The sequence below is a fragment of the Gekko japonicus genome, unplaced genomic scaffold (genome assembly GCF_001447785.1).
Source record: "Gekko japonicus isolate JY-2015 unplaced genomic scaffold, Gekko_japonicus_V1.1 scaffold7044, whole genome shotgun sequence".
NCBI lineage: Eukaryota > Metazoa > Chordata > Lepidosauria > Squamata > Gekkonidae > Gekko > Gekko japonicus.
Genome location: NW_015175586.1, coordinates 2,259 through 18,934, shown reverse-complemented (window position 1 = coordinate 18,934; position 16,676 = coordinate 2,259). Strand labels below are relative to the sequence as shown.

At 47.4% G+C, this 16,676-nt stretch overlaps 1 protein-coding gene across 1 annotated transcript; it reads right to left on the bottom strand.

Annotated features, from left to right (window-relative positions):
- Positions 1-1,466: 1,466 nt before the first annotated feature.
- Positions 1,467-13,769, bottom strand: LOC107122905 (signal transducer and activator of transcription 4-like; the record flags this gene model as incomplete). Its single annotated transcript, XM_015426043.1, has 4 exons — positions 13,642-13,769; positions 13,149-13,293; positions 9,205-9,303; positions 1,467-1,559 (listed from the first exon to the last, which is right to left on the bottom strand). Coding segments are annotated over exons 1-4 (465 nt in total), but the record flags the coding sequence as incomplete, so codon positions are not given.
- Between the last annotated feature and the right edge of the window lie 2,907 nt (positions 13,770-16,676).

Genomic DNA, 16,676 nt, shown 5'->3' with positions numbered 1-16,676 from the left:
TTCCTGCTACAGATACTGAAGAAAAGACACACTGAAGGGAGCTGAGCAAGAGATCTCTGATTCTGCCATTTCTGGTGACTTTCTGAACCTAAACTGAGGCTCAAGTTCAGACTCCGAAGGAGAAGTACTTTTCTGGCAAATAAAAAATTGTGGGAATGACACCCAAACACCCACTGAATGAGGAATTTGGCCCTCCGGCATATCTGTGACTGACAGTCAGGGAACAGATTTTGCGGGTTAATGTATGCAAAATAATATGCAGATGATCCCGCTTAAAATATTCTGTCTGTAGGGTTCAAATCCACAGTGCAAAAAAAACCCTGAATGCTTTCTTTTGTGCTTTCACGCATGCTGTATAACACACTTCCCAATCTGTTTTCAGTGCACTTTGCAACCGATTTCACTGCGTGGAATGGCAAAAATCCACTTGCAAGAGAATGCTGAAGTGGACTGAAATTGCATTTTTTTGAAGAGGAGGAGGAGATTGGATTTATACCCCGTCCTTCCCTACCCAAAGGAGACTCAGAGCGGCTTACAAACTCCTTCCCCTTCCCCTCCCACAACAGACACCCTGTGAGGTGGGTGGGGCTGAGAGAGCTCTGACAGAAACTGCTCTTTTTCAAGGACACCTCTGACAGAACTATGGCTCGCCCAAGGTCATCCAGCAGCTGCAGGTGGAGGCGTGGGGAATCAAACCCGGTTCTCCCAGATTAGAGTCCGCGCACTTAACCACTACACCAAACTGGCCCTCAAACTGGCATTATTCAGCATGTGTGAAAGTGGCAGAAACAGATTTGTAAATAACATCTTCTGCACTTTCCACCTAATAATTATATAAGTCTCTTGTAGGATTGCATAAAACTGCATCCTACATCTAATGCTGAATGTGGGCTCCGTGCGGATCAATAGATCCAGAGAATTGGGCCAGTTCAGACACGGGGTATTCGTCTGCCGACCACCAGCTGGAGCTGACACCCTCCCCCAGCACCAAACGAGCCAGGAAGAGGCTCCAAGGGGGGGGGGGGACTGGCCAGCAAGCGGCACAGTGAGGGGGGACAAAAAGGTACCTCCCCAAGTCTCCTGGGTCCCTGCCAGTGCTCCCTCTAAGCTGTGGAGTCTTGTGAGCAAAAATTCTGCTTTGTGAGCTACTGGTATTAAAGTTGTGAGCGAGCGATTTGACTGCTGCATACATTGGTTTGCTCTGGAGCCATTCCTTCCTGAGCGAAGACAAAAATGGGTGAGCCAGAGGCTAAAGAACTGTGAGCTAGCTCACACTCACTCAGGTTAGAGGGAACACTGGTCCCTGCTTGTATATGCATGTTCCAAGATTTAGGATTCACGGCACCAAAGCGCCATCAAACAAAGCTCCGTCGTCCACCTTTTCCGATTCCTCAGGGCAATCTGGTGGAGATGTATAGCAAGCCCCCAGAAACCTCTCAGTCGAGGCCGCTTGCCCCATAACTTGCCTGGGCACTGTTCTTTATAGCCGAAACCTTGTGTTCCGTGTTCCGTTGTCTTTCCGACACCAAGGGGTTCTGTAACGACTTCTCCAGTGGTCCCTAAAGAGAATTTCACAGATCAGTGCTGGAAATAAGGCAATGTCATGTGTACAAAGAAGAGGAGAAGACCCTGAAAGGGGCAGCAAGATAGTGGGGACAACACCTTCTCTCTCCTGTTAATTGTCATTCCTTGTCTGTCTCCGGATTGCTACTCTTTGGGTGCGTTCAGACGGGGCGTTTCAGCCGGCATAAACTGTACCGTTTGGAACTGGTGCAGTTTATGCCGGCTGAAAAGCGATCACACTTACCTCCGGTCTACGGAGCCCATCGCTGTATGCCCGTTCACATGCAGCGGGCGTCAGCGTTTTGTTTTGTTTTTTTAAAAAAACCCTCAGTTTGTGCATGCGCATAGGCAGCCATCCACAGAATGGCGATCTTTGCGCATGCGCAAAAAACCCCGTCTTACATTTAAACTTTAAAGGTAAGGACTTACCTTTAAAGTTTAAAGACCAAGCTGGCCTCCCTGAAGTCCCGGACTCTTCCGAAACGTTAAACTAAGGACCTTTTCTTTTTCTTTTTTTTGAACAAACGCCAGGGCGAAGCTTCGCCCAAGCGCATATCGCCGACCTTTAAAAAAAAATGGTGGGTGAAAATCGGAAGCCTCAGGCTTCCGAACGGAAGTGGCTCTGCAACAGTGGAGAGTGATCAGACGGGGGGTAAAGCGATTACAACCGTTGCACTCAGGATACCACCACTTGGGGACCTAGTGGCGGAATACAACGGTGTAAAGCTCTTTGCAACGGTTAGGGACGGAAGGCAGATGTTCACCGTGTGAACGCCGGTAAGTACACCGATTCCAACCGGCACCTATTCCATTGCAAATGCCCCATCTGAACGCACCCTTACGGTAATACCCTCCTCCTTCTCGGAAGTTCCACCCTCTATCTCTCTCAGCTAGTGAAGTGGTTACGATACTATCTCTGCCTCTCCTCTTCGCTAGTAATGTAGCGATGACACTATCTCTCTCTCCCCTCTTCATTATCAAGTATGTTAGTTCCTGAAGAAACCTTTATCTACACTCTAATCAGGTCGCTCACCTTTGCTGTGTTAATTACTCTGCCTACAATGAGCCTTGCAGTATTGTCCCTTTTTGCACAGCAAAAAGATCAAATCCAGAACCTTACTATTTAACATCGTAGCTTTCGCGTGGGTGGCAGGGGGTGGCTGGGCGTTCTGATTTTAAGGTCTGCGTTCATGCTACATATCGCATGCAACTCAGCATGGCGTAGCGGTTAGGGTGTCAGACTAGTATCTGGGAGACCCAGATCCAAATCCCCCCTCTGCCATGGAAAGCTCTCTGGGTGACCTTGGGATAGTCACTCTCCCCCTGAATATAACCAACCTCACAGGACTGTTGTGAGGAAGTGACCAAACGGTCCAGAATCCCAGATTTTCAATGGTGTGATTGTTAGTGACGCCATCTTGAATCTGTTTTATACTGGTTTTAATGTTATTCATGTTGTTATATTTAAAGTCTGCGTACTGTTCCTAAGGCTTATGCCATACTGTACCTTGCCCAGAGGCTGGCGCAAGTCAGGATCGGGCAATCAATAAGTCCAATAAATAATAGTAAAATATGTTGTCGAAGGTTTTCATGGCCGGAGTTCATTAGTTGCTGTAGATTTTCCGGGATGTGTAGCCATGGTCTTGGCATTGTAGAACCTGACGTTTCGCCAGTAACTGTGACTGGCATCCTCAGAGGTATAAACACAGAAAGATGGAATACTCTCTGGGTGCGTTCAGACGGGGGATTTACAACGGTTAGGGTGCCGGTTCCAACCGGTGTACTTACGGGCATTCACACGGCGAACATCTGCCTCCCGTCCCTAACCGTTGTAAATCCCTTTAAACCATTGCACTCTGCCACTAGGTCCCTAGTGGTGGTAAACTGAGTGCAACGGTTGAAAACGGTGCACCCCGGTGTCTGATCGCTCTCCAAACGTTGTACAGACACTTCCGTCGGAAGCCTGAGGCTTCCGGCTTTCCCCCGCCCTTTTTAAAAAAAAATAAGCGATATGCGCTCGGGCAAAGCTTCGCCCCGAGCGTTTGTTTTTTCAGAAGAGACCCCCTCACTTCTGCAGGAGTATACCGCATACCATGCAGTTGTGGACAAGTTTACATCGGGACCACACAGCGTAGCATTTGGACAAGAATAAAAGAACATGAAAGACACTGCAGACTTGGCCAACCTGAAAAATCAGTAGTGGCTGAACATAGCCTAACTCAAACAGGTCACAGCATTTTGTTCCAAGACAATGAAAGGCTGGGCAACACTTTCAATTACCATGTCAGATTACACAGGGAAGCCATTGAAATTCACAAACATAAACAGAATTTCAACAGGAAAGAAGAGAGTTTAAAAATAAATAGGACAGGGCTTTATATCAGACAACAGCACGACAGATAAGATTAGAATTTCAACAACCTCCTCAGGAAGCAGGAAACCTCCTCAGGACACAAAAGAACCTCCTCAGGAAAGCTCCTCTATTAGCATGTCCATAGCCTGGGGAACTCCTACAAGAAAATGACTCAGCCCTACCCACCTTCTGGAGTAGATATAAATTGACTGCCTACCATTTTCTTCTCACCTTGACACAGAGAGTATTCCATCATTCTGTGTTTATACCTCTGAGGATGCCAGTCACAGTTACTGGCGAAACGTCAGGTTCTACAATGCTAAGACCACGGCCACACATCCTGGAAAATCTACAGCAACTAATAATAAAATAATGGAGGAGGACTAGGTTCGAATCCCCACACTGCCATGGAAGCTCGCTGGGTGACCTTGGGCCAGTCACACACTCTCAGCCTAAACCACCTCACAGGGTTGTTGTGAGGATGAAATGGAGGAGGGGGATGTTGTCAGCCACTCTGGGTCCCCATTTGGAAGAAATGCGAGGTCTGAATGAAGTCAATGAAGAAATAATGTGGAAAAGATTGATATCCACGTCTGCTCATCAGCCCATCGTGAACACACTGATCTGTTGTTTCTCAGTTTCTCACATACTCATGTCTGGTTTGTGGAGAGGCATCTGTCTTTCCGACATTACACTTTCCACTAGCGTAGTCAAGAGGTGTGACTTTGGGAGGAAACCAAGAAGAAATATGGTAATGCATCGCCTTTGAGGTAACGGCACTTGTGTTGTTTTTTTTTAACAAAACCACAGAACTGAGAGGTCATTGCTGTAAATTTCCCTCAGAGAAAATATCGACAAGACCAAAATGGATAACTACTTCATAGATAACAAGAAGCTACACCGTGTAAAATTATACTATGGTCTCGATCTGAAGAACTACCAAGGACACGGGCACATCTGTGGGTCTTTGGAGTCTTCCCTCTCTGTCCCAAATCGTGCCCAAAATCACCCAGGTTTTTGAAACTCCTCTCGCTTCCAAAGAGCTGTGGAAACACCTGATGTTGGAGAACTGAAAGTCCATCAAAGTTCTCTCAGGCATATGGCACTAAGCCCCGCAGGGGTCTGGATCCAGACCTATGTGATATATATATATTTGCACAGTAAGCTATTTATGGCACACAGAAATATAGCCGACGCTCCATTTCTGTTACACAGGCAGGGTTCATTTTAGAACATGCCTGACGGGCAGAAAGCAAATGATACAACTTCCCTCATTTCTGCCAGTGGGCAGCTATTAACGGAACAAGAACCACAGCAGCGGAGAGGTGGCAACCCACTGCGGAAACCACAAGGTCTGGTTAATATTTCCCCAGAAGTAGTAATTTCCAATTATTTTGTTGTAAAGGGCAATTCAAGTAACGAAACAGTTCTGACATAATGAGCGTGGAAATGGAAACGAAAAGGCCAAACTGCATTCACAGCTTAATCTAAAGTCTACAATTGCTTGAGTCCTTGGGGAGCAATTCTAAGTGAGTCTACTCAGAAGGAAGTGCCACTTTACTCAGAAGGAAGTGCCACTGGGGGCTTGCTCCCAGAAAAATGCTCCTATGACTGAATATAAGAACATAAGAAGAGCCCTGCTGGATCAGACCAGTGAGGGTCCATCTAGTCCAGCATCCTGTCTCACACAGGGGCCAACCAGTTCCTCTGGAGGGCCAACAACAGGGCATAGAAGCCGAGGCCTTCCTAAGAACATCAGAAGAGCCCTGCTGGATCAGACCAGTGAGGGTCCATCTAGTCCAGCATCCCGTCTCACACAGTGGCCAACCAGTTCTTCTGGAGGGCAAACAACAGGCATAGAGGCTGAGGCCTTCCTAAGAACATCAGAAGAGCCCTGCTGGATCAGACCAGTGAGGGTCCATCTAGTCCAGCATCCTGTCTCACACAGGGGCCAACCAGTTCCTCTGGAGGGCCAACAACAGGGCATAGAGGCCGAGGCCTTCCTAAGAACAAGAGAAGAGCACAGCTGGATCAGACCAATGGTCCATCTAGTCCAGCATCCTGTCTCTCACAGGGGCCAGCCAGTTCCTCTGGAGGGCCAGCAACAGGGCATAGAGCCCGAGGCCTTCCTAAGAACATAAGAAGAGCCCTGCTGGATCAGACCAATGGTCCATCTAGTCCAGCATCCTGTCTCACACAGGGGCCAGCCAGTTCCTCCGGAGGGCCAACGACAGGCCATAGAGCCGAGGCCTTCCCCTGATGTTGTCTCCCGGCTCTGGGATTCAGAGGATTAGCGCCTCTGAATGTGGAGGTTCCCCTCAGTCACCAGGGCTAGTACCAATTAACAGACTGATCATGAATCTACCTAATCCCCTTTTAAAGCTGTCTATTCCTCTGGCCACCACCACATCCACTGGCAGTGAATTCCACATGTTAATCACTCCCCGTGTAGGCAGACAGACAACCCTTTATTGGCATGGAAGAGATAAGATTACATTAAAATTTAGGAATACATCAAAAGCATGGCTGTCAAACAGCCAACAAGAAAAGAACCAATCAATTAATAGTTTCCCTGGTTCGAATTACAGATTGAAGAAAACAAGCAACATTAAAAGGTACAGAAGAGTTTTGCCCAGAGAGTAGCAACTGGACCTTGACACTCTCAGGAAGACCACGCCATGTAAAATGAAGGGTGTCCAGAAATTACTTCGCTATTAGATATATAGATGGACACTTTAAAAGAACATGGGGAACGGATTCGATAGCACCCTGACTGCAGGGGCAATTGCCTAAGTTCATAGGGGATTTTTTGGGCATCTTCCAGACACTGGGCCAGACAGCTACTTATTTTTGTTCTCTAACTGATCACCATCAAAGAAGGGCATTTATGCTTGCCACTCCCTGTGTAAAGAAGTCTTTCCTTTGGTCCGTCCTGAACCTACTGCCCATCAGCTTTTGGACGCCGAGTTCTAGTATTTTGGGAGAGGGGGGAAAAGTTCTCTTTGTGAACTTTCTCCACCCTGTGCATAGTTTTATAAACCCCTATCGTGTTCCCCATTAGCCGTCTCTTTTCTAAACGGAAAAGTCCAAGACTCTTCAACCCTTCCTAACAGGGAAGGTGCTCTAAACCCCGAATCATCTTGGTTGCCCCTCCCCTGGACTTTTTCCAGCTCTGCAGTGTCCTTTATGAGATATTGTCACTGTATGCGGTTTGGCCTGTTCTGCCATATTTAAATTTGGGTGTTTTATATGACTGTTAAATATTTATCTTTAAAAAAAAAAATCCCCTCCAGAAATCCCTTTCAGCAAAAGGAACATTCTTTTGACAACTAGATAAAATCTGGCTTTCATCAAGTGACAAAATGATTCAGAAATTGTATAGATTTTTACTAGAGGAATACATGCGAGATGAAATAGTAAAAACAACTATGATTTCACAGATGACGGACATAGGACATAATACTGAGATAGATAAATGGTCCAAAATGTGGAAAACAATCAAATACATGAGAGCTACTAACTACAAAGAAAATATCTATAAAATATTCCATAGATGGTACGGGTCCCCTGATAGAATAGCTACATGTCATTCAAAGGTTTCAAAAAACCGTTGGAAATGCAAAGTGAATGTAGGTACTTTTTTCATATGTGGTGGCGATGTCGGAAAGTTTATAATTACTGGTTGATGGTGCAAAAAATAATAATGGAAATAATGAATATTAACCTTATCTTAACCCCAGAAATGGCCTTGTTGAACATAATTCCGGAGCACTTTGAGCGAAAAGATGTGTACCTGTTAATACATATCTTAATGACTGCTAGAATTCTTCTAGCTAAATACTGGTAACTAGAAAAAAATCCCAACAAGAGAGGAGATAGCATTCAAGTTGTTAGAAATGGCAGAAATGGATAAACTGAGTTTGATACTTCAAGGAAAAGATGTTATTACACACACTAAAAGATGGCTTAGACTGTATAAATGGACAGATAACGTATAAGAAACTAGTTTGTTGTTGTTCAGTCGCACAGTCGAGTCCGACTCTTCGCAACCCCATGGACAAGATCTCGCCAGGCCCTCCTGTTTTCCGCCATCCTCTGAAGTTGTATAGATATAAGAAACAAGACTCAAATGTATATATTGTTTATTATTGGTAGTAATGCTTACTATGGAAAATCTATCAATAAAAGGTTAAAAAAAAGAAAAAGGACATTCTTTTTACCAGCATTCACTGTACTCACTAGAATTACAAGGAAAGAACTGAAAAGGTGTTTAAACTAATGTTAAGATCTATGTTACAATGATCTGTCCTTCAAAAAAATGCTTAATTCTTTCACTCTTCGTAATGGAAAGAAAACAGTTGTGTTCACTGTCATAGTTTCACTGGAACCGAGTATGCGCCCTGGCCTCTAGATCTACTGCCAACGGACACGATCAGGCACGGAGCTACGTGCGCTTATGGCCTTTAAATCAATGCTTGTACAGGCCCTAATGAGCGCATGCCACCAAGTCATAAGCAACTTGTGGTAACCCGGTAGGATTTTCAAGTCAAGAGATGTTCAGAGGTGGTTTATCATTGCCTGCCTCTGCGTAGTAACCCTGGACTTCCTTGGTGGGCTCCCATCCAAATACTAACCAGGGCTAAACCCGCTTCGTTTCAGTGATCCGATCTGCAAAGATCAGGCTAGCCTAGGCTATCCAGGTCAGGGGCATTACGGCCTCTACATTACAAAGTAGAGACATCACCCTGCCAACAAACGTCTGCATGGTCAAAGCAATGGTATTCCCAGTAGTACTGTGTGGCTGCAAGAGTTGGACTATAAGGAAGGCCGAGTGCCGAAGAATCGATGCTTTCGAATCATGGTGCTGGAGAAGACTCTTGAGAGTCCCTTGGACTGCAAGAAGATCAAACCAGTCAATCCTAAAGAAAAACCAACCCTGACTGTTCCCTGGAAGGCCAGATACTGAAGCTGAAGCTCAAATACTTTGGCCACCCAATGAGAAGGGAGCACTCACTGGAGAAGGCCCTGATGCTGGGAAAGGTTGAAGGTCAAAGAAGAGGGGGACGGCAAAGGATGAGATGGTCAGACAGTGTTATCGAGGCAACGAACATGAAGTTAAGCAAACTTCGGAGCACGGCGGGAGACAGGGGGGCCTGGCATGATGTGGTCCAGGGGGTCGCGAAGAGTCGGACTCAACTGTGCGACTGAACAACAAAAACAACAACCCATTAAGGAAAATATGTATTATCAATTTTTTTAAAAAAACAAACAAACCCAGACAGTGTTACCTGTAAAGGCATATTCGCTGTGGCCAATATTCTTCTTTCTTCTCTTAAGCAGTTCGAAACCACCACAGCGACGTGCATAGGATTATTCTGATATTTCCCCTGAAAACAAGAGGACAAATATTTTAAAAAATAATCTGATCTGAACCGACACATATCTCACAAAACCCTCTGCCAGTCAATGTATATTCTTACAGTCACTAAAGAGAACTATGGTAGGATTTTTTGAATTCACTAGTACCAATGTTTCTTTAGTAACATTCCCTCGCTGCCTACTTACCGGCCGTAGGCACGGCTGATTATTTCAAGTGAATGTAAACACATCAAGTTCCCTTACGGGGAGTGAGACTAGCGGTATGGCTAGCTTGATCGCGTCCATGTGTCTTGATGCTGACAACTTTCTAGGCTATGGGTCCCCAACCTTTTTGAGCCCGCACCCACCTTTGGAATATTGACAGAGTGTGGTGAGCACAGACATAAAGTGGCTGCCACAAAGTGGCTGCCGCAGGGGGTTGAACCAACTACAAAATGGCGGCTCCAGTTTACCTTCTGTCATGCAGTGAAGATCCAGGGGCCAATCGAAAGGTTTGTTGGCAAAAGCCCCACCTGGCCCCACCCACTTTCTCAAAAACACTTGGCAGGTGGCAGGAAAATGGTCGGCACCACCTTTGGCCACTGCTGTCTGGAGTCGCCAGCTTAGACTTTTGACATCTGGTGCTGATGTTGACCCCTACCCCTAACCCTTTGACCTGACCTTTACCCTTTGTATCACCTGGTCCTTGAGCCAGGGGTCATTTCCTGCAGGAGCGCACAGGAGTGGAGCTCCGGCAGTAAAGAGCCCAGGGGGCGGGCACAGGCAACAAGCCCCACCCCCTGCTCCCAGCAGCCCTCAGTCAGAGCAAGAAGCAGCCAGGTAAGTTGCAGAGCTCCCCCTTACAGAGCAACAAGATTTTCAGCACCTTACAGAGCAACAAGATTTTCAGGGTATAGTTTCTGAAAGTCAAAGCTGGACAAAGTACAGAGGAGGGCAAGGAAGATGAGGAGGGGGTTGGAGCACCTACAACTAGGAGGAAAGGCCGAAGAGTTTGGGACTTTTCAGCTGAGGAAAGAGACGCGTAAGGGAGGATGTGATTGAGGTTTATCGCACTATGCATGGAGTAGAGAGAGTTGACAAAGAGAGTTTCTTCTCCCTCTCCAAAAATGCCAGACCTTTTTCTACGAAATGACCCCTGCCTTGAACTACATGTAGGGAGGCGTGTCAGATCCCCCACACCTAGAGATGGCACGAATGGGCCCGATCAAAAAAACATTAACTTCCAATGACAGGTCAAGATGGGTAGCCGTGTTAGTCTGTCCATAGCAGTAGAAAAGAGCAAGAGTCCAACAGGACCTCAGAGAGCCAGTTTGGTGTAGAGAGCCAGTTTGGTGTAGTGGTTAAGTGTGCGGACTCTAATCTGGGAGAACCGGGTTTGATTCCCCACTCCTCCACTTGCACCTGCTGATGTGACCTTGGATAAGTCACAAGCTCTGGCACAGCCGTTCTTGAAAGAGCAGTTTCTCTCAGAGCTCTCTCAGCCCCACCTACCTCACTGGGTGTCAGTTGTGGGGAGGGGAAGGGAAAGGAGTTTGTAAGCCGCTTTGAGACTCCAAGTGAAGGGCAGGGTATAAATCCAATCTCTTCTTCTTCTAAAGACTAACAACATTTGTGGCAGGGGAGGATCTTTCGTGAGTCACTGTGTGATTCCAGGATCTGAAGAAGTGAGCCGTGACTCACAAAAGCTCCTACCCCGCCACATACTTTATTAATCTTTAAGGTGTTCCTGGACTCCTGCTCTATCCAATGGCAGCAATGGGATTTTAAGTTCATCTCTGATTCGTTCGTTTCAGAGTGACTTTGGTTCTAGCCGGATCAAAGCCTGAAGGAAACCAAAGCAGAGGTCCTAGTGCTCTCGCTGCTAAGCAACCATCATAATTAATCAGCCCACTTACACAGTATGGCTGCCCTAATATGTATGTGATGGCAGTATAAAAACAGATGTGAGACAGACCGCAAGCGATCATCCGTGTCTTCGAAGCAATGAAAAATCCTGCAGTTCAAAGAACCCCTTTCCCCCTTTAAACAGCGAGGTTCATGCCCATCTGCACCTTACAGAGCAACAAGATTTTCAGGGTATAAAGTTTTTGAAAGTCAAAGCTGGACAAAGTACAGAGGAGGGCAAGGAAGATGAGTAGGGAGGAAAGTCTGAAGAGTTTGGGACTTTTCAGCTGAGGAAAGAGATGAGTAAGGGAGGACGTGATTGAGGTTTATCACACTATGCATGGAGTAGAGAGAGTGGACAAATAGAGTTTTTTTCTCCCTCTCCAAAAATGCTAGACCTCGAGGGCCTCCAGTGAAGCGGATGGGCAGTAGGTTCAGGACGGACAAAAGGAAATACTACTCGACACAGAGAGTGATTAAAATGTGGGATTCGCTGCCAGAGGATGTAGCGATGGCCCCAGGAATAAACAACTTTAAAAGGGGATTAGATAGATTCATGGAGGATAAATCTGTTAATGGCTCCTAGCCATGGTGGCTGAGGGGAACCTCCACATTCAGGGGCACTAAGCCTCTGAACCCCAGAGCCAGGAGGCAACATTGGGGAAGGCCTCAGGCCCTCCAGAGGAACTGGTTGGCCACTGTGGGAGACGGGATGCTGGACTAGATGGACCACTGGTTTGACCCAGCAGGGCTCTTCTGATGTTTTCAAAGATTCCCTTCATCTGATGCCTGAACTTTGAGTCTCAACATTTCATACCCCAAAACTCTTGCTGGTCTTTAAGCTGGTCCAGGACTCAAAATCTAGCTGTTCATCTGCAAGCCAACACAGCTCCCCTCTGAAACCTTTTCCTCCCTTTGAGATTCTCCGTCTTCACTACTCACGTGTGTTTAGAATTATTTTATCTAGGCCAGCAAGAGGAAGTGGAGTGAAAACCTCACACGCAAGCCCCGCGTGTTGCTTTTGACACCACCTTTCCCCTACCCACTTCCTCAGGAGTGCTACAACAAGAAAATGTTCTCAAATAAACACCAGAACAGTAACCGGGGCACTTATTTTCATCTGTGTGGCAGTGTGAAAGCTTTTTGTGTGTGGAATTCACACTTCCTACCTCAGGGAAACAATTTCCGCATCGTCCACCCACTGTGATGCTCTTGCACGTTGCATTACAACATGAGTTGACGCATACAGGGCTCTTTTGCCACTCCTGGGCAGCAGCACCGAGGCCTACGGACAGTGTTTCCCAGAGGAAGAAGAAGAAGAGAAGAGATTGGATTTATACCCTGCCCTTCGCTACCCAACGGAGTCTCAGAGCGGCTTACAAACTCCTTTCCCTTCCCCTCCCCACAACAGACACCCTGGGAGGTAGGTGGGGCTGAGAGAGCTCTTGACAGAAACTGCTCTTTTTCAAGGACAGCTCTGAAAGAACCATGGCTTGCCCAAGGTCACCCAGCAGCTGCATGTGGAGGAGTGGGGAATCGATCCCGGTTCTCCCAGATTAGAGTCCGCGCACTTAACCACTACACCAAACTGGCTCTCATGTTCTTAGATGCCCGCCTCTTTCCTCCCTGTGGATCAGAAATGACAGGCAAGATGCTTTTCCCCCAGGAATTTATTGACCATTCCTCAGCTTGCCCTTGGAGAAACCAGAAAAAACGGCCACCTCTCTGAATATCCTCCCAGCCCCCAGTAGGGGTCAGTCACCAGAGGTCGCTATGACTTCCAGGTACGTACACCCACGCACACATGCACACAGAAGATCCGCACACCCAGTTCTCTTAATTAACTCTGGTGAGACGGGCCCCCTCTGAAAACCCAAAGACCCCATCAACTGAACATATTGCCGATGCCACACAAATCCTTGCGCTTCCTCTGTAAGCTCACGACGTGGGGCGCAGGGAAAAATCTCACCTGTAGAAGTGTCCTGATTCTCTTCAAGTTGTGTATCAGGAGGAGGTTCTTCTCTTGGGAAACGCGGTCTAAATGTTCGTCCAGCTTTATGAACAAGTTCTGCAAGAGGATCGCGGCCATGGGCTCATTGTTATAGGCGGACTCCCTACGCGACACAAGAGAACGGATACGATCAAAACTTGCATGCAAAGGAAGAATTGTTCAGCGAACAAAACATGAACAGGAAAGGGGGGGGGATAAATCAACGATCCTGTAAAGATGGGTAACCCGGACTAGCCCAGGCAAGCCTCATCTCATCAGATCTTGGAAGCTAAGCAGGGTCAGGTATGGCTAGGAATTGGAAAGGTGACTTACAAAGAAAACCAGGAGCATGACGCAGAGGCAGGCAACAGCAAAACCACCTCTGAATCCTCTCTTGCCTAAAAAAGGTCTTGCTCGCCACCTAGTGGTGCATAACACTAAAGAGCTAGAACCTCCAGCTGCCAGATCTTACCAATCCTGGTTTTCAATCCACTGCGCTAACAGATGTCGGACTTCCATGGGAAATTTGTCATCGTAAATTTGGTCTATCTGCTCCAAGAATTTCGTTTCCAACTGCTGGACTTGGTTCCACTGAGACATCCTGAAAATAGAAAAGGCTTATTTTGATGTGATCGAAAATGTGGTCGCGTAGAACTTATTGAGGAACTGTGGTGGCTCAGTGGTTAAGGCGCTGAACTGCAGGCCGGAAGGTCGGTAGTACAGCAGTTCGAGACCTGAGTGCCGCATGACAGAGTGAGCTCCCGTCTCTGGCCCCAGCTCCTGCCAACCTAGCAGTTCGAAAGCAAGAAACTGCAAGGAGATAAATAGGTACCGCTTCGGTGGGAAGGTAACAGCGTTCCGTGCGCCTCGGCGTCTAGTCATGCTGGCCACATGACCACGGAAGCATCTTCGGTCAGCTCTGGCTCTTCGGCTTGGAAACGGAGATGAGCACCGCAGCCCTAGAGCTAGATTTGACTAGCTGTCAAGCAAGAGAAACCTTTACCTTTACTAGAACTTATTGACACATTCCTTCTCCACATTTGACAGCACTTGCCGGATCAGGGAAAAGTCAGCTTTTGCATAACAACGGCAAAACTCTGGAAAGGACAGCTTGAACTTTCAGTACAACTTTCCCAAGTGCTCAAAGCACACAGTTCTGATAAACTTGGAGAAACATTATGTGTTTCCTCAAAGGCACAGGTCATGCCAACGTTCAGCATGAAGCGGTGGTTGTACCGCGATTCGAGACAGAACTTCTGAGGAAGACGGAGACAACTCAGCCCAGGCCCACCTCAAGGTGAAGGCTTCCTTCCTTTCAGTTTCCAACGGAGGCAAGAGAGGGGGTGACATTTTTGCCCGCTGGCAAAACACCTTGAAGGGAGGAAGAACTGAGGGAAAGGAGGCAGAGAAATCTGTCCACCAGCTCCGAGGGCCTGTATTACTCTGCGGAATCTTTGATGGGTTTTGTGCTTCATCCTCTCCACAATCTGTCGCACACTTTTCCCCATGCCCAAATATGCACTGCGGGCTGTTGTGAGTGAGGGCAGAGAAACACGCATCCCACTGATGTCAGAGCACATGGCAAAAACGGTTGATTTTCTCTGTATGCTTCCTTTAGCCTCTTATAATCCTTGAACTAGTTGTCTAGAACAGGGGCCTCCAACATGGTGCCCGTGGGCGCCAAAGCACCTCCTGGCAACTTTTCTGGCGCCTGCCAAAGGCTTTGTTCTTAGAAAGGTGATTGGGGCTGGGCGGGGGTGCTGGCCGTTCCGACGGGCTGTTCAGATTAAAATAACACTGCTTCAGTGGAAGCCACCACGAAAATGCTGGTTCTAGTTTCTCTCCCGCCTTTTCCCCTCTGCATTTTTTTCAAATTACTCCTCCTGCCCCCTGAACTTTGGCTTCCTCTGTGTGTGTGTGGTTGGCTCCACCTCTCGTGGCAGCCATTTTGTGGTTGTCCCCCACCATCCTGAATTCCACATGGTCCCCTACATCCGGGTGAGACCTAAACAGACCTTGTGGATGAATATCTCTCTCTCTCTCTCTCTCTCTCTCTCACACACACACACACACACATCATTCCTCCATCTGGAAGTGTCCTTTTCCTTTTCGTTGTTGAATTAGAGATGGAGGCTCCCTTCCTACGGCAGTTCCCAGGCAGATAAAAATGTCGCAGTTAAACCCGTTTGGTGTAGTGGTTAAGTGCGTGGACTCTATAATATGGGGGAACCGGGTTTGATTCCCCACTCCCCCCGCTTGCACCTGCTGGATGACCTTGGGTCAGTCACAAGTTCTCTCAGAGCTGTTCTCTCAAGGGCAGTTCTCTCAGAGCTCTCTCAGTCCCACCTACCTCACAGGGTGTCTGTTGTGGGGAGGGGAAGGGAAAGGAGATTGTAAGCCACTCTGAGACTCCAAGTGAAGGGCAGGGTACAAATCCAATCGCTTCTTCTTCTTTTTCTAAACGTGGTCTGAGCAGATGGTGACAAACCGAGAAAAAGACCGTGGGCGTGGAGTGGATTGTTTGGTGAAAATATAAACTCTTGTGTAATGTGGTGGTTTTTAGAAAAGGGCAAATGTCATCCTGGGGATCAACAGGAAAGCGACTGGGGGAAAAACCTGCCAGTATCACAATGCCCCGATAAAAGTCCCTAGAATTGGACATCTCTCCCTTATATATAAAGCCATAGTGGGCTCCAACTGGATCAGGCCAAAGGCCCATCCAGTCCAACACTCTGTGTCACACGGTGGCCAGAAATACCAGGTGCCATCAGGAGGTTCACCAGTGGGGCCAATATTTGCAGTAATGTGGACAGTTCTGGCATCTCAAAGAGGAGGAGAAAAGTGCAGAAAGGGACAACTGGGCAAGTCTTTTAGTCAAGAAAAAAACACAACCGAGTGGTCACGCGATAGAGAGCTACAACATTATGCACCGTGTAGAGAAAATGGATGGAGAGAAACGTCCAGAATGCCGGAAACTCACTCTACAAAATTGTTCGGCAAGAGATTTCGTGTGGTGGTGGTGGGGGAACCATACTTCCCAAGATCAGGCTGTTAACCTGTGGAACTCCTTGCCACGAGAGGTGGTGCTGGCCACCGGCTGCGAAAGAATTGAAAAGGAGTTGTCCCTTACCCAGAATATGACTTTCGCAGTGTTGAAGAACCAATGGCCGCACCAGGAGGTGGAGGAAGAGAGAAAAAGCAGGTGCAAGGCAAAAGTATTTGTTACATTTTTATAGATCCCTATGTGTTTCTTGGTAAAGCGTCTTCAAGGGATCTTCGATGGGTTTTTAAAACCTCCCCCCCCCCATCCCTAGGGCAGAACCATCGGTCAATTTTTCTGAGAATGGCACTCAATCCTCTATGGCCGGCTGTTAGCCACGCTTGCCAAAGGGTAACACGTTGTGTTGCTAGATGTTGGGGGGAAAGGCAAGTGAGGGGGGGGTCCACCTGGCTGACCACTCTGGCAAAGCGGGACTTGCTGGGCCGCTGCTGTAGGCTTGCCAACCT